The following is a 24,025-nucleotide window of genomic DNA, read 5'->3' as shown; positions in this document are numbered from 1 at the left end:
AACAAGACCAAGAACTTCAAGTGATCCTATCACAGCAGGAAGCTCTCACAGTATTGTGATCAAGAGACAACAGCAGACTCCTGTGGACAAGCTAGCACCTGCCTAATGGATCTTAAAAGATACAGAAAGAATGTAGTGAAAAGGCAGCATAAGGCCCTTCGCTGTACATAAAGACAGAAGCTCAGTGTATTACCCACATACACAAAGCAAAACATGTTTCCTCCAGTCCAAAAGACATCTGTAGGAGGAAAAAAAAGTGAAGCTACCCAGTACCTGCTTCCAAAGTGAGCAACTCAGTTGATAGAAAACATTCAATTCCTTTATGATGGACACAAGCATGTGGATGCTCTAGGGAGTACAAGCAAGGGTAAGAGACTGAAACTGTTGAAATGAAAAGCTAATGCACTGACCCTCTCAAAACAGGGATCCCTAATCTTGTCCTCCCCTCTCTGTCCATTGTTGCTCAAGGGTACCCTTCTGCAGAAGCACCCAGAATCACAGAATGGTTCAGGTTGGAAGGGACCTTAAAGATCATCGAGTTCCAATGCCCTTGCCATGGGCAGGGACATCTCCCACTATACCAGGCTGTTCAAAGCCTCATCCAGCCTGGCCTTGAACACTTCCAGGGATGGGAATCACCCACTTGGTCCTGCTGAGAGGGGGCAGCTAGTCAAGATCCAAAGCTCTGGCTGATGGTGCAGAGCGATATCTCAGCTAAGGAACAGGAATGTCAGGATTTTTGCTTAGGAGGATGGGTGAAACTGATATATCTGCAAGATAGTGTCACTGCTTGGTATCTGCTCGGAGGTGAAGTATGGGGCAGCAAGGGGATGGGTGACACAACAGCAGCACTGAGAAGGTTTCTAGCTTGCTTTATACAACCTAGGAATGGTTGTGCCTCCAGAAACCCCGCACTGAGAAACCAATGTGAGCAAAACTTCACCTCAGTAAGCAGGGCTGTATAGAGTGTCTAAAGCAGGGTCTTGAGCCTGCAGAGTCAGAGGTGGTCTACTTGCCACAGTGCCTAGGCTCCTGCATGCTCAGCAAGGGTGCTGCCTAGCTTTAGAGAGCTGGTTTCACCATGCTTCACCTGCCTGGCAATGTGAGCCACTGTTTCGCTGTCTGTAGCATGTGTCTGTCTTCTGTTATTGCTCCTGGCCGCTGCTAGGATTTGGTGGACCCTGTGAATATTTTGATACTCCAGGCTCAAACTCACCCGCAGCCATCACAATAACCACTTTGTACCCAGGCGCAAACAGAGCCAGAAGACTTGCAAATAATGTTTAAGGCAGAAAGAGTCACCGTCTCCCTTAACTGAAATAGAAGCTTCATCCTTCCTATGGATGGCATGTTTGATTACTTCATACACGGCTACCCTAAACTGCCGTCTTTCAGCATTACGTTGCTGCCAACAGCAAACCATTGCATCACTGCAGATCTCTTTTTTCAGTCTTCAGCCTAATGTAATAAAGTTCATGTTCCTCCCCAAGTAACCGCCTCCCATGTCCTTCCTCTTCCCTGGTTATCTCGCTTTCTCATTCTGTCAGCTTCTGCCTGCTGGGAGAGGGGCCTGCACTTCACTACACAACTCAGAGTTCAAGCCAGTCACTGTTTTCCAGGTGAAGTGTCTATTTACTGGAAAATGCAGTTTCAGGAAAAAAATTTCAGATTCAAACTGTTGCTCTTCCCCTCCAGAAAAAACGTGTGTGAGAAGAGGGTAACTGGTTTCTGCAGGACGCCGCAGATCTCCTAATGCCTCTGCACGCAGCCTCCCACTGCAGCACAGGTCTCACACTGCCCTCGGCATTTGCTCTGCCTGTGGATGTGCACACAAATTCTGTCCACACATGGTCTGACTCACCTTGTTGTTGACAAAGTCCTTGGACTTGAAAGCATTCAGCTCCAAGAAGTATCTTAGCAGGGAGATGTTCCCATCCTGGACCGTATAATGAAGAACTGTCTTGTTGCTTTTCACATCCTATTTAAAAAGAGAAAAAACAAACAAAATAAGAAACATTCTGCAGAACAACCTGAAGATATTATGTAAACCCACTAGAGAAAAGTCCAGGCCAGGTCTGCAGCTGATGTGGATCACCTCCTTCCCCTTCAGTGGCCCTCTTACAGTCCAGTGTTTGCTTCAGGCTGCAAGAAAAAGGCAGCAACTAACTCTGCAAGCAGTTACTTAAAAGGGAAACGGGCTTTGCCCTTCTGTCAGCCGTTCATTCCTTCTCCAATTCTATAGCTTGAGCATAGCACAAGGATCAGGCAGGGCAGGGGAGAGTTCCCACACAAACACACAGCATAGGGACAACTGAGCCAATCCCTTACCCGACTGTAGATGGAGGCTCCTGTCTGCACCAGGAGGTGGATACAGGACTCCAGCTCTTCACTCTGGTGCCGAAGATCTTTCTGCTGCTCCTCCGTCAATGTCTGGCAACCCTGCTCCCGGAGCAGGGCATTGTGGGCCAGAACAGCACAGTGGAGTGGGGTATGGCCTGGAAAACCAAGTACGGGAGGAAGATAATGACAGTCCTGATGAAGATATTGATGTACAGAGAGGAAGCGAGGGCTGGCACGAGAGCGTATGCATCTCTGCACATGAGTTGTTAAGGCACAAGTCCTTCTCTGGTTTCAAAGGTACCATATGGCTGTGTAGGCACTTTCTGGGGCACTCCAGCATGCACACAGTTCCAATTGTGCCATTGACTGAATCACCATTGGATCATCAGCACCACTGAATTCTGTGGCATTTGAGCACCCAACGATGACTCACGCCCAGGCAGTTTCTGAGGCCACTCTGGCCTCCTAGCACACCACCAAATACCGCTGAGCACCAGTCAATGAAATAGCCAGTAGTTTTTCATATTTGTACAATTTCAGTATTTGTACAAAGGGTTTTACCTTCAAAATCCTTCATTTCTAAATCAAGAGGGAAACCTAGTGACAATATAACCTAGAAGCAACAGAGAAATAGAAGACTTCAGATCAGCAGAATACTATCCAAGCCAAAAATCAGTCAAAACTAACAAAATTTTAAAAGAAACAAACAAACAATCAGATAATGATCATTTAACTACAAACTAAGCCCTTATCTGACACTAGATTTCAGTGCTGTGAATCTGTTTCCTAACAAGGACACTCAGGGTTACACAACATGATTGTGTTACCTAGTTTCCTAAACCCCTCCTGAGTATAGTATCCTATTAGAGTCTCAGTTCAGAACACTAAAATTAAGGCACTGCACCCAGCTCAAGAGTGCTAGCCTCCTTGCTTTCACCCTGGATTAAGCAAAGGCACCAATAACACCAATTCATATTTATTCTGTGTTATTCTCAGCAAGGATAAATGACAATCTCTCCTTGACAGGTACAGCCAAACTTTATTACCTAGAAGTTTGCTGCATTGGAAATTCTCAGACTGGATTTATTTACTTTTTCTTTGTAATGTGCAGCAGATACGCAGCATTGTGACAGTTTAAAACCACAGTTTGGCTGCAGCAATGAGGAGACAGAGCCTATAAATGGCATGAAATAGTGGTCTGGAGATAAGCATCGCTCAGATTTAGCAGAGAGCAAAAATTCTAAAACTATTTAACTTAAGAAAATTATAGATTCGATGTGATGCAGCCAAGTAGCTCCTTGCCTATGTTATTACAGATAGTGTATTTTTTGCTCTTGATTGAATAAAGCAAGTTGTTCACATCTTGACTAAGAACTTTTGCAGTGCAGTGACTCATCTAGAACCTTTTCAAGGTAGACAAGGCACAGGACAGAATCCTTTTGCTGAAAGATTTTCCAGAGCAGTTAGGGCTTGCGCCCTCTTTTCATAACAATAAAATAATATATAGAGGTCGAATACTGACAAGCAGCTCTGAGCTGCCTCATGATTAAAGATTAGATTGTTAATCCACTAGAAAAAGCAATAAAATAAATAAACAAACCAACCAACCAACCATAAAGCATTTCATGGCCTTGGCCGCACTGAAAGGCAAGCCTGAGTGCATTTTCCCTTTTTATGTCAAGGGGGAAAAAACCTCAAAACCACCAAACAAACCACCAGAAGGCACTCTGTGAAGCTTTGTTGGAATCATCTGGATGTAAAACACTTTTCCTCACTGAATGAAAACACCTGTTTTCCAAAGAACTTGCAATGTTACACATTAACTGTCTGCTCATGACTCAACACAGGGCGTGTGCAAGGCAGAGTTAACGAATACTGGAGAGGGACTGCCAGCATGCCAGGTACCCCCTGGCACTTCCATTGACACATCCCTCATTCTCAGAGGACTCTGCGCCCTGCCTTCAGGTAAACTCAGCAGCAGCCATGCTGCTGCAATACAACTCTGCGTTGAAGCTGCCTATACTCGGTCATGACACGAATCAAGGAAGGCATGTTTTAAAAATTCAATTTTATGGCCAATAGCTAAGCGTTTAAGAGACACATTCCAGTATGCTTCTCTCTGCTATGTAATCACTTCCAAAAATTCCCACAGTGCCTTTTCTAGTGTGCTAATTTGCTCTTAAGGACTGTTACAGTCTGGCTGGCACACAACTTAGATGTAGACCCTGTCTACAGAAAGATGTGTGAAGCAATAGGGAAGCGAAGATCTGGTCATAGAAGTCATGAAAGCTTTTGTAGATTCTGGCCATACAGGAATGTTTAGTGTCTCTCACGCCCTAGAAAATCTTCTTGATGGATCTTGGTTTTGCATAAAATCTGAAAAATGTGTCTAATTTTGAAGGCTGTGCCTGTGCTGGCTCTGTCTGATGGGTCACATCTGCTCTCTCTTCAGCTGGCTTGAGTCTGGACACAATTCATTTCTGCCGTCTGGATGACGCTGACATCAGGGAGGGGGTTTCACACTGGTATTATTGCTCCCTCTTCTCACATCCCACAGCTGCCTGCAGCCTCTGGGGAACCCCCTCCAATGCAGGCATCAGTACAAGGCTGGCAGCTCAAGCCAGAGCAAGCTCACTCTGCCTGGCCTGCCATCAGCAGATTTAGAGCTGTGATCTGCAGAAAGAATTTATTTCTCCCCCCCCAGATATGCTAAAGCCATTTCCTCTGTAACAGGAGACTGCTGTTAGGTGCAAGTATAGATCTAAAACAGGAATAATCTGGGAAGTCGATTCCTAACACAATGGAAAAAGAAACTTTGGTCAGTCTTTGTTGCTTACTGACCTCTTGTCTTACGAGACAGTTATTTAAAGACACTAATATTGAGATTTTATTGTCAGCTTATATTGCTAGCAATTAAAACCATAAAAGCTTTTCCTACCTGAAGAACTTGGGTATACCCGTATGTTGCAGCAAGATGTAAAGCTGACTGCCCTTTGTTGTCTACAGCATTGACATCTGCTCCTGCCCGGATCAGATCATAGACAATAGCTGGCTGCCTGGCAGTGACGGCCACCAGCAGAGGAGTCTGAAAACAGCAGCACAGCAGATAAAACGTGAGAGTCTAGAAGCAGGTGCTATCATAAAACAAGAAACAGGGAAAGGATGTCTGGGCTGAATGGCATCTAGAATCCCAAGGATTGTGGTGCATAAACCAAAGACAGCTCATAGGCAGATTTTGAATCCCACATATTAGTATCCACAGCGTCAGGAGATGGGGGCGTTTCCCAGCTCCTGCTAAACTCCCTCTTGTACTCTTCAGCCCTAATTTGGATGACAATCCAAGTCCGGCATTTTTGAGACACTGTTTATGTCAGGTGCAGCCCTCTTAGCATAAATCTGTTTTCATAAAACCTTTGGCCTCAGACACTACTGCCAACACATACGTATACTCCTGGACCAGTGTTGTTTCAGATCACTCTCTGAACCATGGGCTGAAAAGAGAAGGTGGTCATACTCATCTCATCCCCTCTAATTTTAGGATCCTGCCAGAAGCACCTAAGCAAGGTATATCAGTCCCAAAGGCTTCCTTTGCAGCAACAGAGACACAGAGCTGGGTTTCACAGGGCATCAGTGGCTGTCAGTCATGCAAAGACCACAACCATCCCAAACACCGCTGTTTGCAAGAGAAAGTGGTCCATATTACCTTTCCTCTGTGTTCCTTGGCATCAAGTCTTCGCAGCAATTTCATGCGCTCTGCAGCTGCCAATGTATACGCCCTCATACCTTTAGCTGCATAAATATGTAGAATTCTAAGACAGTAAATAAAGACACTGGTCACTGCTTGGCCATGAACCACCCTGGGAGCAAAGTTTTACAGAGTAGCATAGCCAGTTTGGGGGTTTTATACCCAGTGTTTCACAAAACCATGCCATAAGCCCCAAAGGGCTTGACCTTGCAAGCACCCACTCCCATGGAAAGGGCTTCCTACCTGAAAATAACTGCAGCTTTCAAGAGCCCTCAGCACTCTTGAGCTTTGGCATACTGTCTCTCCTTTCCACTTCAGCACTTTCTTTCAGGTGAGATTTGCCCTTGTGCTGGGAGGTATTGAAGTCCTCCACAAAGCCTGGCATTGGGGCCCAGTGTACCTTATAGTGTGTATTTATCACTTGTTGGAGTGATACGGCCTTGTATGCATTGGCGATATGTCACCAGCTGGGATAACAAACAGCCTGTTCAAAATGGTGTATTTGTAAACAGCCTGTTCAGCTCGACTTCTTTATAAAAACTACTAGTGAGAGGGACCAAGTCCTTATCTTGTGCATAAGACCAAGAGTTGTCACAACCCATAGCAGTTATGGACTTGCTGGTGACACGGCCCTTAGCGACAGGGAAGACACTTTACCACTTCACTTTGGTTGCCTGGCTCTATGGCAGGAGCTGGACAGAATTAAACAGAGCTGCTCGCCACTTCCATTCCTCCAGGTCCTATTTACAAGTGCACCAGGCATGCACATGTGGCTTTACAGTTTCCCTTTGCGCAGGAGGAGACCATCCTACAGGCAGTTGTACCAGCCTCTGGGTTTGTTTCACTCCAGACAGCACCATTTGATACTTTTTAGTCAGGTGGTGGTAGACAGTCCCTTCTTTCCTCAGGTAATTTTGTACCCCAGAGCCACACCTTGCAATTTCACAAAGTAGAGATGCGATTTTACAGCTAGTCTGATTTGCAGTCAAGCTCAGCATTAGCTGTGGGTGCACACCCACACATCCCCATGGATGCCAATAGAGGATAATAGTGATTGAACTAACATCTGAACTGCAGGAGTGCTTCTGTGAGTAAGGACTGCTTGAGAAAACAGTGCCTCCAGCCCCTATCTGGATCATGGAGTTCCTCCTTAGTCTGCCTTAATGAGCAAAATTAGCAGAAACTCTAACAGCTCATCTGTGGTTCTAGCCTGTGCATATGTTATTGAACTAATTGATTGCTAAATCAATGCTGGGTTACCATTTTGGATAGGAAATAAAACACTTTAGGCATATGAAAGTTACTGTAGATCTTTATTGAAAGAGAATGTCTTTTTCTAACCAGAACAACCCAGAAAGAAATTCTGAAACAGTTCATCATTGTTTGATATTCACACACAGAATTTACATACATTGGAGTGAAAGAAATTTAAAAGCAATCTTAGCAACCACAGGCTCGATTCACAACTGCATTATCCCAGTTTTACCTACTGAATGTCTTTGTGCTTATAAAACTGGAGTAAGCAGTGGTGAACTAAGCTCCTTGTAATTAATTTCTTTGCTGGGTTTTTCTGCAAATGTAAGCCACTAATTTCAATGCACCTGAACTACTGCTATTTTCAAACAACTTTATGATCACTTACATGATCTATTGCTTATGTATTCCCGATTTGTTAATATTAAATAACAAAATATGCTTTGGAAGTCCTTGAAACTTTCAACCTGAGCTTGCAAACTTCACTCAGGCATAAACTGTAAGGTCACTTAAAACATTGCCTGGGTGACAACTGGAGAGCTGGACACCAGGTAATAGTGCAATAAATTATTTTGCAGTTAGTCTTGCAAAGAATAAAATCACCTACGGATGCTGGGCTTTAGAAAGCAGAAAAACCCAGAGAAATTGTGTTCACCAGCCAAGAGCCCCTTGTTTATTAAGAAAGCAATAAACAGAGTTAGAAGGGGATGCATCTCCTGCAAGTATATTTGACTGTGGCACGACACTCCTGAGCATCAACAATAATATTTACAGTTGCATCAGAGGAAAAAGTAAAGCTACTCATTCTCCAGGAAAGAAAATCAGAAAGCTATAAAGAAAATGTGTGCACCTGTGGGTCTGGGAGACTACAGCACAGAGAAACTTTCCATAGCAGTAAGGCACAAGAGAGGTCACTAAGGTTCCTTGGCTCAGCACGACATCACCGACTTCACACTCAAATGCTACAGAACAAGCGAAAGTATTGCTGGCTAATGGTAATGACATGAATTCCTTGTTAGACTGAAGTCCAGACCCTGTCTTCTCAATGATCTCCTGATATAGGGCCATGTTTTGCAATCCTGACTCATGCAAAACTCCCAGTGACTTCAGTGGGACCAGGATCTGTCCATTGGTAGAACATGCAGCATTAGCAGCCAGACACAACATCAGCCCCCCATCTCAAAGGTGGATATTTTAGAGTCCAAAAATATTCTGCAGCTGAAAGACCATGACTCCAAACTCCTGTCCCACACCTACGTGGCTCTCTTCCAATGGCAGACAAGGTGAGACCTTCAAGTTACATCTTTGTGTGAACTCAAACCTTTCATCTAGGCTACTTTGTGATGGTCTGTAAATAGGGATGTCTGTTTTCAGACTAATGCAGATACCTGCACCAGTAGAACAAAACTACACTTGAGTTTTCCAAAGGAGCAATTCAATTTAGGAAAGAAAAATGTCAGTTTAGGCCCTCCAAATGTTCTCTAGTGGCCTAGGTCAGGTAGAGGTTTCTCCACAGACAGAACAAAGACACACTCACAAGGCATTTATGCTGAGCTCTAGAAATCAGTCCTACTGAACTAGGTCTTGCCAATATTTAGAGGCAAGTGTACCCTCACCAAATGCTACAGTTGGCCATGGCTACACTATAGTATGTCAATTTGAGACCATGCCCTGTGTCTGAGGATGAAAGTCACCTCATGCTGACGCTGAGCACAAGAACTATGCAGTATGAAAAGCCTGCCTGGGAGACGCAGCAGGAACTGTAACAGCAGAGAAATCTTGTGCTGGGCCTCAGGACAAAGCAAGTTTCACACAATACACAAGTCATGGCATGCTAGAGGTGGACACTGAAATCACAAGTAAAGTTCCCACCCCACTGTCTTTTCCTCTGTACTCAAAACTCACTGCGGTGCCAGGTGGAGTATTGAGTAGGTGAGGATCAGGCCCCAGATGTGCAACCTAAAGACCTTCAACAGAGAGAGCATGGTTTAAAACATACGTATCATTGTCTTCATCTTCTAGAAGCAGCTTCTCAATGGGCAGTGTGCCAATGACTCGTCTGGCATCCTCCAGCTCCTGGGGGGCTGGTTCAGGAATGGAGATTGGCAAGGGCACAAACTGCGGCCCGGAAAGAGTGGAAGAGGCCGGCTGGTACTGCAAAGTGGAGGCTGGCAGTGCAGAGAGGGGCTGTGCCCATGGGAAGTATGTGAGAGGTGGCTGCTGATCCGTCACCTCAAGCTGAGGCACTACAGCAGGCGTGGTGCTTCGGGGCTGTTAAAATAGAAGAGAAATAAAGCAAGATAAAACAATTGGCCACATGGGGCGGGGGGAGGACACAAACCAACAGACTAAGGATGCTCAGTCTCACTTTTAACATCCCTTTTCCTGTCTCTCTGGTAAAGCTTTATACTAGTGTGAGAGTTTTCCCACGCTGGCTCCCATGAGAGCGGTGACTGTGGCTGTCCCAGGTGCTTGCTACCAGTAGCTCACACTCATGTCAAGTTCCCTCTGAATTTCTGTTCCCACTCCCACCCTCCTCACTGTAAGCCCACGAGACAGTTAACCCTGTGCTGAAAACTGTTGTCTTTGACAGTCTCTCTTGCAAAAGCTGAATGCATAGGCACAACTTTGCTGCCACAAGGTTGAAGGCAGCTTATTCTGGCCTCTGCGACAGCCCATCCTGACCAGCCCCTGTCAGCCAAGGCAGAGCCACATTTGAGATGATAGCCCTTCCTCACCAGTGAGGCCACAGGATGCAGGCATGGGCCTTTGCTGATTTGGTGTGTCAGTTACAGCAGCTGAACTGAAACATTAAAAGGAAAATAAGCTGCTTGACTTCAACTGAAACAGAATTCTCTGCCCTTCTCCTCTAAGGAAGAGAAAATCATCTTGGATCAGCCAAACAGATTTTGTCCAGCCTGAAACCAAATGTTCTGCCCAGTTTACATGCTATTTTGGCCTTGCTCTTCCATCTTCAAATAGCAATTTTTGAGAAATTTATTGCCAAGTCATTCTTCCTGCTCCACCTGGTGGATGTGTTTCCTGGCATCCCATTTACTTTTTTTTCTTTTTTAAGTTTAGAATTAAAAAGTGAAGAACTTCCTGGATACTGCTCAGATCTCTGGTGGGACTGTGTCCTAAGTACTTGTCTAGACAACAGCATTTATTGACTATAACGTGCATCCACTCAGTGAACTACTTTAATTCTGCTTCCTCAGGTATTCCAAATCCAAGCTGAAGAACAGCTCCTCAAGTTGGAAGTGATGACAACAGTAAACGTAACATTCTCCATTATTATCCCTGAGCTGCAAACAGTATTCTCCTACAGTAAATAACTGTTCATAGACTTGAACAGACTCAGGGCAGTGGCAGCCCTGCTGATGACTTGATGAGAGATGACTCATTTCCCAGGACAACAGCAAATAACAGCATATGAGTTAATAACATGGAAAGTCTGGAGGAGCACAGAGAGCTGGGGAAATGGCAGTGAAGCATGCCTGATTTCAGCGCAACCACAACGCTTTGTCCTCCTCAAACCATACTAATGTCCAGCACAGTGTAGACAGGTTCAGTGCTAGAACAACTGCGTAGCATGGATGCAAAGACACACAACATTATAGAAATTAAATAAAATATGCCAATTACATCCAGTACTCCCTATGGCTCTTCCTAGGAAGTGGGGAATTTGCTGTCATTTATACCTAGGTATTTTTGACTTACTGCAAAATTGGTGATCAGCGGTTGAGAAGTATAAGTCAGAACAGATGAAGGTCCAACCAGTGTGTAACTGGGACACATAGGTTGAACATACATATCTGCTGTGTATGGACAGCTGGCTGCTTCATGAGACACATAATCAGGGTAAGTAGTCCACTGAGTTAAAGGCTGTAAGGATGTGGGAGAGGGCTGGGAGATCCAGCCAGAACAGAGCGCTCCTTCATCTGTGACAGGCACGGCAGAGGCAGCAACATCCGTATCAATGCAAGGCTGGCCTAAAAAACAGGAGAGGATTAAAACCTGGTTCAGCATAGCCTTCCCTGCAGCAGGGCTGACAAACACTTAGAAAGTCAGGGAAACATTACCCATTGGTGAATAGGAAGGAAGCGGCTGATGGGGCAAAACGACCTAGAAGAGAGAAGAAAAACATCCAGGGATTAAGACTGTAAGCATTAAATTCAATCCCCTCTGAGAAGCACTGAGAGACAGAACATATTAGCTATTCTCAGCAGATTATCAGCTACTACTTCAATGTTGGTGCCTGAATGTTCCCACCTGCCTCTACAGAGGGCCCAGGAGAACCGAGGCTGGCAGCCACTACACATAACCCCAGCCACAGTCCACATGTCCCTTCAGCTCAAGGGCGCCTTAAACAGTATTTAAACTTGTGCTGCAGAGGGAATTCCTCTTCAGAGAGGAGCCAGTCAGTCTGTTTCCTCCTGGGAGGACAGATACAGGTAGGCTGAAACCAAGAAGCAGATAGCCAAGGATGGCTCTGGTTGATCGCTTTTTGTTCTCTTGAGCAAGCTGCTTAACTTCCAAGCCACTTTCTGTTCCTAGGAGTTAGATCCTGCCAAGTGCAAAGCACTTTCACAATTCCATTAAATCAATGGTGATTGAAGGTGCTCCGCACCCGAAAGGCACTCCACCTAAAGTAAAGATATATTTAATGGTATCTCCAAGTAGAATGAGGCTGCATTGCCTACAAAATGCTTTAGAGAAACAAGGATTTCTTGCCAGCAACATCCAGTATTTGCCAGCTGGTGCCAGGGCTGGTCAATCATTTAGCTACCGAGGAAGAGTTTTCTGCCTGTGTTTGTTTTTTCTCCTACCGTTGTAGCTGCCGTTGCAGCAGCATTATGAACATTTCCCCGTTTCCTTTTCAATAGCTCCTTCACTGGCTCTTTCACACGGACACCTTGATAGGGGCGAGGCTGTGGCTGCTGTTCTGGAGCAGAAGCTGAGAACAAAAAAATGCAGGTGACATTTATTTTCCTTTCCTGCCATTTGCTCTGAGACAAAATCTGCACAGCAGCCTGCTTGTCTGCAGGCTCTACTAGTCAACGTGTCTGGAGCCTGGACTCATAAACATTTTGTTCCTTAACTAATGATGTCTTTTGGCCCATACATGACATCAGATGGCACAGGCTTTCTCTCTGCCTTTGCTGCTTGGATGCTGTGATCACACAGATTGATCACAAGGACAACCTAATCTGAAATAAGTATGATTGCAATTCCCCCCAGCTGTTAAATAGCTGCAGCAATACTGAGAAACGTTTTTTTTTCCTTTTTTTTTTTTTCTTTTCAAAAGAGCATTCGTAGATAATTCACAGCACAAGAGCTTCCGCAGGCTTTCCAGTCAGGATGGTCTGGAAGCCAGAGCTGGTGGTTTCCCTGCCGTGCTGGCAGGTATAAACAGCAGAAGCCACGTCCTGTCAGGCACAGGGCGTAATGAACGTGTTCTGTTGAATAAATAGGCATATTGCTCTAGACATTTATGAAAGCCAGGGAGGATGTAGTACAAGGAAAAGGGGTTGCTGCTGTTATGCAGAGGATAATACTCCATTCCTAAAAGCAATAGCTATCAACAGACCTCCACCTCCCTATGGTGAGCCACACACTCTGAGGGGAGGCGAAAAAGGGCTTCCCTCTTCAAAACTTAGCAGCCAGGTAGACAAAAAACAAAAGCAGAGAGAGGCACTAAGTATGCTGATTCTCCTCAAACTGTCTCTAGACTAAGCCTTTCATTCTGCTGCCTTCAATGAAGTTTCAGTGTGTCAATTGTGATCTACTTTTTTTTTCCTCCTTAATCCCTGAGGCTGAAATTCTGTTTTCTCCAGGCTTCTCACAAAAATAGCGTGTTTATTTTATTCCTCTTGACTTCACTTGTGTGTATCTGCTTTCTGTTCCTTCAGTGCCACTGATCTGCAGTGCAGCGATTTACACCCACCTGAAGGACAAATCAGACTGAGTATATCCAACAGGCACATAATACAGATTGGTTAGTAGATATTCAGCCTATGACATAACATAATTGCTGGCCGGTAGATATATAAAAAAATAGAGATTAGATATTCCAGAGAAATACACTGTATTCTGTACTTAGACACAAGCTATAAATGCAACCCAAATTAGAAAAGCATCCTCATTTGGAAAGCCATTTAACTCATCACTAGTTTGACATGCATACCTCAGCTTTTGAGAACAGGCAGGTATACTTAAGTGCCATCCTGGACCAGAATCACGTTTCTCTTCCAAACAGAGCTTTGCTCATAGCCTGGCCAGGATGTTTATAACTTGGTGAGCTGGGACATGACACAGTATTGCAGACAGTTATATTGACAACACGTCTCAGAGTTTATACCCATAAACTCTGCTCCGTTTTGAAAAGTAAAGCTTACGGCCAACTAAAAAGGCCTATCACAAAGCCTTGTGACAAGTGAAAGTAGAGGAAAGCACAGTTCTTCTCAGAAGCCAATATTATCAACCCATATTTTACATGAAGTATTTGGAGGCAATTGATAGCAGAACAAAACCATAGGATATATCAAAGCTCGTGGAGGCCCGATATTTGTAAAGCCACTGATTGCAGTAGTGGTTACCTGCCCCTTTTTACTGCACTTTGATTTGTAAATATGCTACTTGATAAGTTTCCATTGTGGACATTCTTTGTGGGACTTTAAATTGGGTTGCATTCTCATGAATCCTGTGGCTTTGGAAATGCAGTTAACCCAGAGAATTAAGGTCACTTTAATTCTGCATACAAGCATCCACAGGGGTTTTAACATAATTCACCTTTTACTTTTTAAATGTAATTGGTATTAATTTATCTGAGTGCAAACAATAGACAGTACTAAAAAGTGCTGTGGTTTGAGCTGAGATCTCTGAAAAGGAGCTGAATGCTAGACCGGAGGTCCAAAATAAAGACCATCACAAAGGTGCTTTCTTGGTCTTATATTTATTTACATTTGAAACTTATTTATCTGTACTTCACTGAAAAGCTCTTCAGAGTCAGACATTGCTGCTGTTCTTTATGTTGAGTGAAAACATCAACTCCACCAAAGCAAATAGGAGCTCTGCTACAGATTGCATGAGAGACAGAACTGTACCTCTCCAGTAGTATCTTACCGCCGAGTCATCACACTGATTTCAAAGGGCCGCCTGGCAGAATTAGGGTGGGGAAGGATGTCAGTTTCTAACTCCAGGTTTGGGGGATGGGAAAGAAGAAATTTACTGTAAAAGCTGACAAATATACCTATTCACAGTTTCCGGTGTAAGCAGAATAACCCCCCCCCAAAAAAAAAAAAAAAGAAGAAAAAAACCCAAAGTCTGCAGAACATATTTCAGTTCCCCCAAGCTGACCTCCAGAAATAAAAATAATATAGCACAGCTGCTTTTCCACTGTTCAAGTGTGTACCAGGTCTGAGCATTACAGATGAACCACAGCAAAATGACTTTTGGCTTCAGTGTACAATTCCTCATAAAGCAAAAGAAATATGATCATTTAAAAATAAAAGCATTTTGAGAAATAATAACAATTAAAATATCCTTGTAAAGGAAGCACCTGCATTTAGTAGCCTCCTACTCCTTATACCAGGGTTGTCCTAATAAACTATGAAGCCTGCCTTGGACCAAGTTTCAATTATATTTTTAATTCATGAGCTGCAAATGCACCAAGGTTTGCATGCCCAAATTCCGTTCAAACAAATAAAAGCAACAGCAGTGCGTGTGTTCCAGCGCTCAAGTGCCTACTGTGTTCCAGCTTGTCTCATACAATTCAAGGACTGTGGAACAGCCATATGCTGTTCCTTAATGGGCACTGGATCTTGATTTGCAACAGCTCTCCAAAGTTGGAGCCGTATGAAGCATCAGAAGCCAAGAAAGAAGAGAAGGAATCTAATCCAACCTGTAGGAAGCTTTGCAATAGTTCCTATGCATAAATATATTTTAGCTCATTGCAATACTTTTGTCAGGCAGCCTTACAAATCCATGATGTGTGTATACGCTCAGGTTCCTTTCATCAATGTTATCACTTACTGTATTTGTTAAATATCGACAAAAGCCTAGCATAAACATTGAAGACTTTTGAGTAATCTTTCAAAGTGGCTGGATAACACTACAGCTAATAAAAAGGTACCAAATGCAGCAGTTCTACTAACTCTAAGTATGAAGTGACAACGGAACAAAGTCAATAATGATGTTTGATTCCAGACCACTTTGCACCTCAGCCTGAAAGCGTCCAGACTGCACAGAGAGAGTTGAAGGTTGCCAATTTCAGTGGACTCTGGATAAAGATTTGACAACTCCATTAGTGCTGCTGTTAAGGTCAACACACTCATCTCTCCACACTGGTTATCCTTCTGCCAATTGGTTCACACCTAGGAAAAAATATAATTTTTTCTGCTGAGTCCAAGTTGTGCTGAACATAGCAGGCATAGACAATGGGGATCTTGCTGTTGGCTTTTGGGGAGCAGCTCCAACCCCAGCTCACAGGCTGACAAGAGCTTCAGGAACACACTTCACACAACTCTTTGCCCAAGGCGAACAAAGCGCTGAGCAGACTAATGTGTTGGGTAGTAATCCTATAAACCCCAGCCTTCAGTTGTTTGTGCTTTGGAGAACCTAACTGAGAGATGTCCTCAGTATCTAGTGCAACAGTCAACAGTATCCCATTTCTGCATGGTATTTGTCATCCCCAGATATTTGTCAGTACAGTATCTATATGCAGACACAATCTTTTTAAAGATGCCTGCTTCTTAATAACATCCATGAAATGCTGGTCTGAGTAAAAGATCAGACAGGGAAAGCATACCAAGACATTGCCAAGCAATCAAACCAAGCAACTTCAAAATGCATCTTCCGCTACATTTTTATTTAACCATTGCAGATATTGGAGGGAAGATAATGGCAAAACAGCTGTTGGAAGACTGCAAGCATTGAAGCGTGTCAAGTTTCAGATCACTAAACTTCATATTAGCACCACCAACCTTCACACACACATGAACTGCAGATCAGTTTAAACCTTCATCCCTTGAAACAAGTCAGAACGATTTCCCATCAGGCCAATTTTCAGTTTGAAATACACTGCTAATCTTTAAGTTTGCACGACTGCCTGCCTGCAACAGCAAATGACATGCTTGTCACTGTTTCAGAAGATTTACTAGTTTTTTTGCTCACACACTGGCATGTGATAAGCTTATCACTTGATCAGCATTAACAGTGTAAATATTTTTCTCTTTTCCTCTTTCACCTCCAAGTATAATAAAAAATTGACAAGAAACACAATAGAAAAGTTTTTCTTATTTGCAGTAACACCAAAAAGCAAACAATAACTCTTGGATAAGAAGAGGAATTTTGATTTGAATTAACAAACTAGTGAGTTTCTGGGTTGGATACTGAAGACCAAATTACATTAGGCAGCTGCTGACATTTTTATTATACACAGTGAACTTTGGCTAATAAAAAGAAAAAAGTGGCCTAGCTTTGTATACATTACTTGGATGTTTACAGTCTAATAAAATCCTTTTTACAATAAGACATCAATGTCCATTTAGCAGGGGATTAAATCTTTCATAATGGTTGTCTGCATTTTACATTGACTTCAGATACAGAACCCTTCAAAAATATTTTTTTTTTAAAGTATTAAAGCTAGTAAAATTATTTTGGGTTTGTTGCTGCTTTGGAAATGAATCATGTGATCAGAGCTGCCATCAGAACTGAAATGACTGCTTCTGCGATATTGATAATACTCCACAGTACATCATGGATAACTGTGAAAAGCACATTGATAAAATATAGCTCTTAACAGCTAGGCAGGCAATTCTTTGTATGAGAATTATTTAATCAGCTTCCCTTGTATTTACATCCAGTCTACCCAGCCATTCATAGCAGTGGATCAGCAAGGAAAGATGAAGAAATCTAAGTCCAATTCTTAGCTCTGCCAGGATCCCTGTATAAAGTTGAGGGAATTGGTAGATCTCTGAAATTATTCAGCTGCCTAAGGATAAATGCTTTAGTAGAACTGTCAAAAGCACTTTTCAGTGGTTTTAGAAATCCCTGCAAAGGAGGGTCTGCATTCCTTAGGCAATTAGATTCCCCTTGAAAACTCAGAACTTTACAAATCTATGCAACCAGGAGAAAAAACACTCCTTATTCCTTTTGGCTTTCTCGTGTTTGTACCACTCTTACGACAACAACCTGCCAGTCTCCACAGAGGTATTTAGGTGGTTCTGGAAAAGGAAATCCAACTGCAGCCATTCTCATGGCAACAGCCAGAGCTTGGATGCTTTGACTGTAATCACAACACCAGTACCCATTTACGCAAGGCAGTAAATAGTGTAATATTTGTTCAGGTCTCTGTGCTCCCTCAAGCATAGGGAGCTTGGGTGGGAGGCTTGAAGTGCATTGCAGATTGAGGGTTCCCCAGTCACAACCAGAAATGATGAGCTCTGTCCTTACACAGTTTTTCTCAATATGTTTCTAAGAGTGAAAAAACAAAGTGATCTTTCTGTGTCTCTGCTTTGTGGTAAGTCAAGGGGAGGGAAACAAAGCACTGAAATTCATTTAACTGTCCAAGATCGCAGATAGTAATATGACAGGGAATCACTCAGGAGAAAAGTTATTCATTTCAACTTCATCCCTAGCCCTCAGCATCGTCCAGGGTGCGTCCCTTTTTTAACTGATCCAACCGATCAGTCAAAAGTGAAACACTCCGAAGTGACCCATCTGCAACTCATGCCCTCAGAAACAAAAAATCAGCTATTTCTACCAAGATCCTCTTAGCGAGTTGTGTTGGTGGTAACATGCTTGGGTGGCTAGTAAGTACCAGGTCCCTAGTACCTGGCCTAAACTGACTAATACAGACCTGACTAATACATTCTCTGGCTGGCGCCAAGAATGAATAACCTGCCATAATGTGCTCAGACACAAAATCATGGGTACAGCATTGCCAAATAAATAATGAAACAACTCGGAAAAGGTTTATCTGTATTCCATTTGGCTATTGCTTGCTTCATTATCTTGTCAATAGCCTTTCCATCTGAAACGATATGTCTCAAGGCCCCAGGTTTACATGTCAAGGCCAATTTGAAGGGCTGAATGTGCAGCTCTTTTTATGCATTTGACACATCCCAAATCTCCTTTGAAGACCATTATTTTTTGTAGACAACTCTGACAAGGAAAACTGGAGTGGATTATTGTCTGTACTGTTTGTCGCACTACAGGTGGGTATTTCAATAAAGATTTAGTTAAATGCAAAGCACTAAGCAAACATCTGGGCAGAGAATCTGCTCTACAATAAATAGAAGAAGTCAGAGCATGAGCAAAAGAGCCGAGCAATGGTTCATTGCTCAGCATAAGGAAATGAACTCAGGAGCGTTCTGAGCATAATTAAATCAATAGACTACATATTTTGCTTGCTTACCAACAACTCAGTGCAGCATTTGACTAGGTCTCTTTCTGCTTTCTTATATAGCACTATAACTACAAAAGTCAGTGAAAGATAGTAGTTTGACAGCAGTATATTTCAGAATTATGCCCAGTATCTTTATTTTCTGGTGTTTATCTGCATTGGAAGATTGCCAAGAATCAAATTAGCCTTGGATTCTAGCAGGTCCATGTGCCCTTGTACCCTGCCTGCGCCATTCTTGGGGACACAGTATGCTTTTGACTACTGTCCTTTTAAAAAAGCTCTCCTTCCCACCTCCAGATGGTCTAAATGAGTGGAATTTAGGAGAGCACTGTGCAGAACCCACATTCTGTTCCATCACTGGGAAGGCGCTGCAGATTGGCAAACAAAGTATTTTTCCACATGGACAGAAACAAAATCAAGCGGAGATCTGAAGACACTTGGGAAACAACATGAAAGGCTGGATAGTAATCCTTGCTGCTTTGATTATTCTCACCAAAAAAAGAAAAAGAAAGAAAAAAGCAAAGTTTCCAAGTGCCAAATAAGAGTTGGATGCACTGGCCATGTAGCCACGAGGGCTACTAAAAATTATATGTTTCAGAACAAGAGAACCCCTATTACAAAGGGGAAGCTGAGATAGACAGAAAGTGTCTTAACCATAGGTCTCACCCGCACCTCCTAATTTCTCCCAGCCCATAATACTCTTTCCATTTTAGTAATGCAAGCTTTCCATTGAATTGCTTATGTGGTCATTCGTAGAGCTTTGCACCTGCTCTGTAAAGCATGGATGGGCTCAACTTTCATACTATCCATCTTTCCCAGTGGGGCTTTACCAAAATTAAAACTCACAAGGTGCAGCATATTGCAGTTTCACCTCTCAGACTCATTATCTGATACTTTCAGAAAGGCTGTAGAGAGGCCCACATCTGTTGTGGGTAGAAAAGGCTTTATGCACTTAAAAAGCCTTCGGGAAGAGGTTTTCAAAGGTGCAAATTCACATGTCTCAGTTGCATGGGAAGCCAAGCAGCCTGTGAAATAGCTAAATAGCTGAATGTCTGCCTTATGTGCAGAAGTCACATTGGACTGCAACAGGAGTTGAGTGTCCAAAGCATTTTGACCTAGCCAAAAGCATCACCTACACGTGAAACTCTTGCAGAATTTCAACCTGCTTGCATACCCTCTCATAACAGAAACCATTTGCATGAAAGGTACGCTCATTTTGTTTTCAACGTACACGAGGTAACTGTCTGGATAAAGACACATAAGAGGAAAGTAGCTGGTGCTGCCCATTAGAAATTTCCCATCCCTGAGGGGCTGCTGGGCTGCAGAGCGGGCCTGCTTCCATTCAGCAGAATCCTGCCAAAAGCCGGGAAGCCCCAATCAGTCACTTTGCTTCTGCCGTGGGAGGGGATGCTTTCAGGCTGAGACACTCTCTGGGGTTTTGCTCAGCGGAAGCTCAGGGCCCCACTCCTGCAAAGAAATGCACTGTGCTGTGACCCCGAGGGAATGATTTCCAGTGCGCAGGGCCAGCCATGCGAGACTCCCTGGAGGACAAGAGCCTCTGACCATAGCAGCTGAGGGCAAGGTCTGTTAGCTTTCCTTCTGTTCCTGCAAGGCTTTCCACAGAAGGGTCCCCTGAAGAAGTGGGAAATTACCCTTCAGGAGGTGCCCATGAGAAATGCCCTCTGGTGAGGTCACACCTATTTAAATGCGTTCTTGTGTCACTCTTGGGATTTCAGTTCAGGAGAGTTTTTTGTTCTTTGGTTGTTTTTCCAGCGCTGTTGGGTTTTATTTTTATAGCTGTGGAAAAAGTATGTAAACGATACCATTCCTTCTAAAACCTCCTATTTTGCTAAAAAACAATTTTAACGCAAGTCAAGGCAAGTTACTGCACCAGAAAGGTAAGAATGCTTTAGCATCCAGTAGGCCCTTTGCTTCCTCCATCAACATAATGGTACATAATCTACCTGCATCCTCATATTCCCAAGTCATCCTGCTGTTTAAGCGTGTAAAGCTGGACTTAGTAATTGTCTTATTTTTTAATCCAGTCTCCTCCAGAAACCAGGTCCATACTATGAAATTTGGAAAGAAGCCTTAGGAAATTAAATGCCTGACTGCAGTTGACTTTCACCAGCACTCCCTTTGTCTTCCTTCTGGCTCAGTTATTGTGGAATCCCTGCTGTCTCTGACAGATCCCAAGCGAGAGAAAGGTCTCTTTTACATTTGCCCCAGTACATGGTTATATGTCTCTCTAGTCTGGTTACTCCATAATACAACTGCTTAGACCACAGGGAAGTAATTTACCTGCAGGGTGAGAAATGTCAAAGCCTGACATCCATTCCTGGGAGTGCATGGGTCGGTGTCAGCCTAGGTATCATTACCCAGCTGTCTGGCAGCACAGTACCACAGGTGTGCAAAACAAAACAGTTGCTCTTGTCAGAATTAGAGCCATCTGTCTCTGCACCAAATATGGGATGCTTTCTCCCATACTTGGGCAACAGCTTCACCCACCCCTCAGAAGCTCCCCACAGACTTATTGCCCATCTATCCAGGATGCCCTTTTGCCAGAATACCAGAGTAACTCATTTTGATTTTAACTGTACTGAAACTCTCTGCATGGCAGAGGAAAGCTCCTCCTATTTCCTAGGTAAGGAGCGGAGCAGAGCAGAGCAGGGCTTTTATGCGCTCATTAGCCTAGGGCTCATGAAAGCACACACCAAGTTCCCTGGTCACCCATACTGCCTCTGCATCAATTTATACTTTAGAGCAAGCCAATGACTCACATGTGGGCACTGGGACATCCATATGGTCACCGGTGGTTTGAACCAGATGGTGCAGGAAACTTGAGGCCACAGCTGGTCACACTAACAGGAAATATAGGTGCACCAGAGACACCAAATGGAGACTCACAGAGATACTAAGAAGTCTAACTTCCACTGAAGCCTTTGGGACCTGGCACCTGAACACCTATACTGACCTGAGAACCTACCTACAGTTGTACAGAGGGTCTCCAGTAGAGCAGGCAATAGCACCCAAGACGCCTGCATCCCAGTCATCAGAATACTCTTCCTGTCTACCTTCAAAGCCAAAGTACATAATTCATTACTGTAATGGTGTAGAAAAGAAGCAGGGTTAATAAGATAACAGTTCCATGTTGGAAAAAGGAACCCTAACCATGCAAGGACACAGCAGACAAAGACAGCAAATGCCGACAGCAAGCACAGACTCAGCCAGGAGCCACCTACAGAAATTTCCCCTCAGCCCCTTCCATGTCTTAGTAAGCATAATGCCAGGCTGCTCTGGCAACCAGACCAGGAGTCAGAGAGAAGTCTGGCCACTCCACTGGCTATTCCATCTGACCGGTGTGAAAAGCACTTCCTCAGCAACAGAAGTCAAATCAAGGCAGTTACTATGCGTCATGCAGGCTTTCAGAACAGCCAGGAAGCACTGTTTTAACAAGGAGATTCAAATCTTGAGAAGCTCAGGGGGGCATGGAGGGGCAGGTATTGGACAGAAGTTGTCATGTCTAGAAACTATCAACAGGCAATGGTGGACATCAAGAGATAGGTTTTGTTCTCTTCTCACACAGACTTGTAATTCCTGCTTACCTTTGAAAGCGGTGCATGTGTCAAAGAAAAAACGCAAAGGAAAAATACCAGTTTGGTTACCCATTTTGTTCCACTTAAAACATCAGGTTGTTAGTATTGCTTTGTCATTGCAGGGAAAAAAACCCCCAACAAACAAACCATCAGTGGACTTCTGAGATGGAAGATTAGATTCAAAATTTGAATCTAATCAACTTGCAGTATGCTCCGCATCATATACCTGCTGATTCTGAAAACAGCACAAGATAAAGGGGGAAAGAAGGTGTGTTGCCACACTGCTCCAGCTTGCTTGCTGCTTAATACTTGTCAGACAAATTGAAACACGATTTAATAAGCAGTCAGACCTTCTTGTTACAGTCTACAGTATGATTTCACAAATATAAATTTGAGCTTCCAAAGTGTTCAACTGAAAAAAAGCCGGAGAAATGTGTGACAGAGAAAACAGACTTAATTGCTACTAAGGTCAGAAAGGCGTATGCATAGAAAACTAACCTCTGAGCAACCTACAGACTATTATATAAAAGATTAATGTTAGTTCTGTATGAGATAAGTCACTGGCAAACGTTTAAGAAATTAGCTTCCTCCATTCAGGTATATTGTATTATTCCAGGTTAACAGAACAGCATGGTGAAATGCAAAGGATGGCAGCATAGCTGCAAAAATGAGCATCGTCTACAGATCCATAAGAGTGAGAACGAAAATCTTTCAAGAAGCAAACACCTACCTGTATTATGATCAGTAAACTATTTGAGCAAAGGTGGGCCAAGAGGAGTGAAATTATCTTGAAAACAAGAAAACTGATTTCCTGTAAAGTCATAACTGTATTGCCCTCAACTGCTTTGTTCCTTATCTTTTTTATTAGTTGAAAAAATTACGTATCAAAAAAGGCACAGAAATAAGATTTCTCACAGGTTTCACTTTTAAAAAGGAAAATTTTCTGGTATGTAACCACCGTAACCTTTGATATAATACCTGCATCCTGTTATTGTTTTTATGAATCATAGTCTTCCACTTGATTCATAGTGATGAATGCCAACAAAGCAGCAATGCGGCCCTGTGTTAATATCCCTATTGGAAAATTAGCATCATGCCTTATCATTTGCCTCTCTTGAGCCATGCATCTCTTCATGAGTAGTCTCCCATGCTATGCTAATGTTTACTTAGCGTAATAAGATTACAATCTTCAGCTTTTATCGCAGTTATGAAAAACAAATCGGAGCTCACTTACATTTTTGCCAGTGCATATTCTGTGTCAGGACGGAGTCCTTTTTTCTCTTTGATGAAGATTGCTTGGCTTTTTAATAGCTAACGTGTGTTTGACTCCTTTACGGGGATGTGATAACTGACTGTCAGGATGTTTCTTTCAGCTTTTTAAAAGCCCCATGTTCCCGCTGAACCCTGTGATGTCATCACATCCTCCAACCACAACCACTTCTATATTTTCCCTTGCTCTATGTTATTCTTCATAATGCTATACGGTTCCTCCAAGAGCACTGAACTCTGGAAGATATTATGCACAGAAAGGCATTCGATATCACCAAAATGTATTTGAACAAACAATCAAACCTGGAACCTGACACGCAGGAGCTTTTACCATAGATTTACAAATTAGGTCAAAATGTCGTAAAGCAGGAAAAAAATCACAGGTTCTTTTAGTAAGATTTTTACTTTCTGTGG

General features: G+C 43.3%; 1 protein-coding gene across 3 annotated transcripts in view; it reads right to left on the bottom strand.

The window, feature by feature from the left end:
• The window catches only part of POU2AF1 (POU class 2 homeobox associating factor 1), a 28,130-nt gene extending 4,421 nt beyond the window's left edge, over positions 1-23,709 (bottom strand). The window contains exons 1-9 of one of the 3 annotated variants that reach the window (XM_054223191.1): positions 23,577-23,709; positions 12,169-12,296; positions 11,422-11,464; positions 11,060-11,331; positions 9,339-9,610; positions 6,044-6,149; positions 5,279-5,425; positions 2,329-2,495; positions 1,862-1,978 (exon numbers count right to left, since the gene is read on the bottom strand). In XM_054223191.1, coding sequence (XP_054079166.1) covers positions 2,424-2,495; positions 5,279-5,425; positions 6,044-6,149; positions 9,339-9,610; positions 11,060-11,331; positions 11,422-11,464; positions 12,169-12,296; positions 23,577-23,592 — 1,056 coding nt within the window. In that variant the 5' untranslated portion in view covers positions 23,593-23,709 and the 3' untranslated portion in view covers positions 1,862-1,978; positions 2,329-2,423. Of the gene's footprint in view, positions 1-1,861; positions 1,979-2,328; positions 2,496-5,278; positions 5,426-6,043; positions 6,150-6,898; positions 9,611-11,059; positions 11,332-11,421; positions 11,465-12,168; positions 12,297-23,576 lie in introns of those variants that run through there. The other 2 variants (XM_054223192.1, XM_054223193.1) reach the window with 2 other exon arrangements.
• Positions 23,710-24,025: the final 316 nt, after the last annotated feature.

Source organism: Rissa tridactyla, chromosome 17 (genome assembly GCF_028500815.1).
Source record: "Rissa tridactyla isolate bRisTri1 chromosome 17, bRisTri1.patW.cur.20221130, whole genome shotgun sequence".
Taxonomy (NCBI): Eukaryota; Metazoa; Chordata; class Aves; order Charadriiformes; family Laridae; genus Rissa; species Rissa tridactyla.
This window is presented reverse-complemented; position numbering and strand designations above follow the sequence as displayed.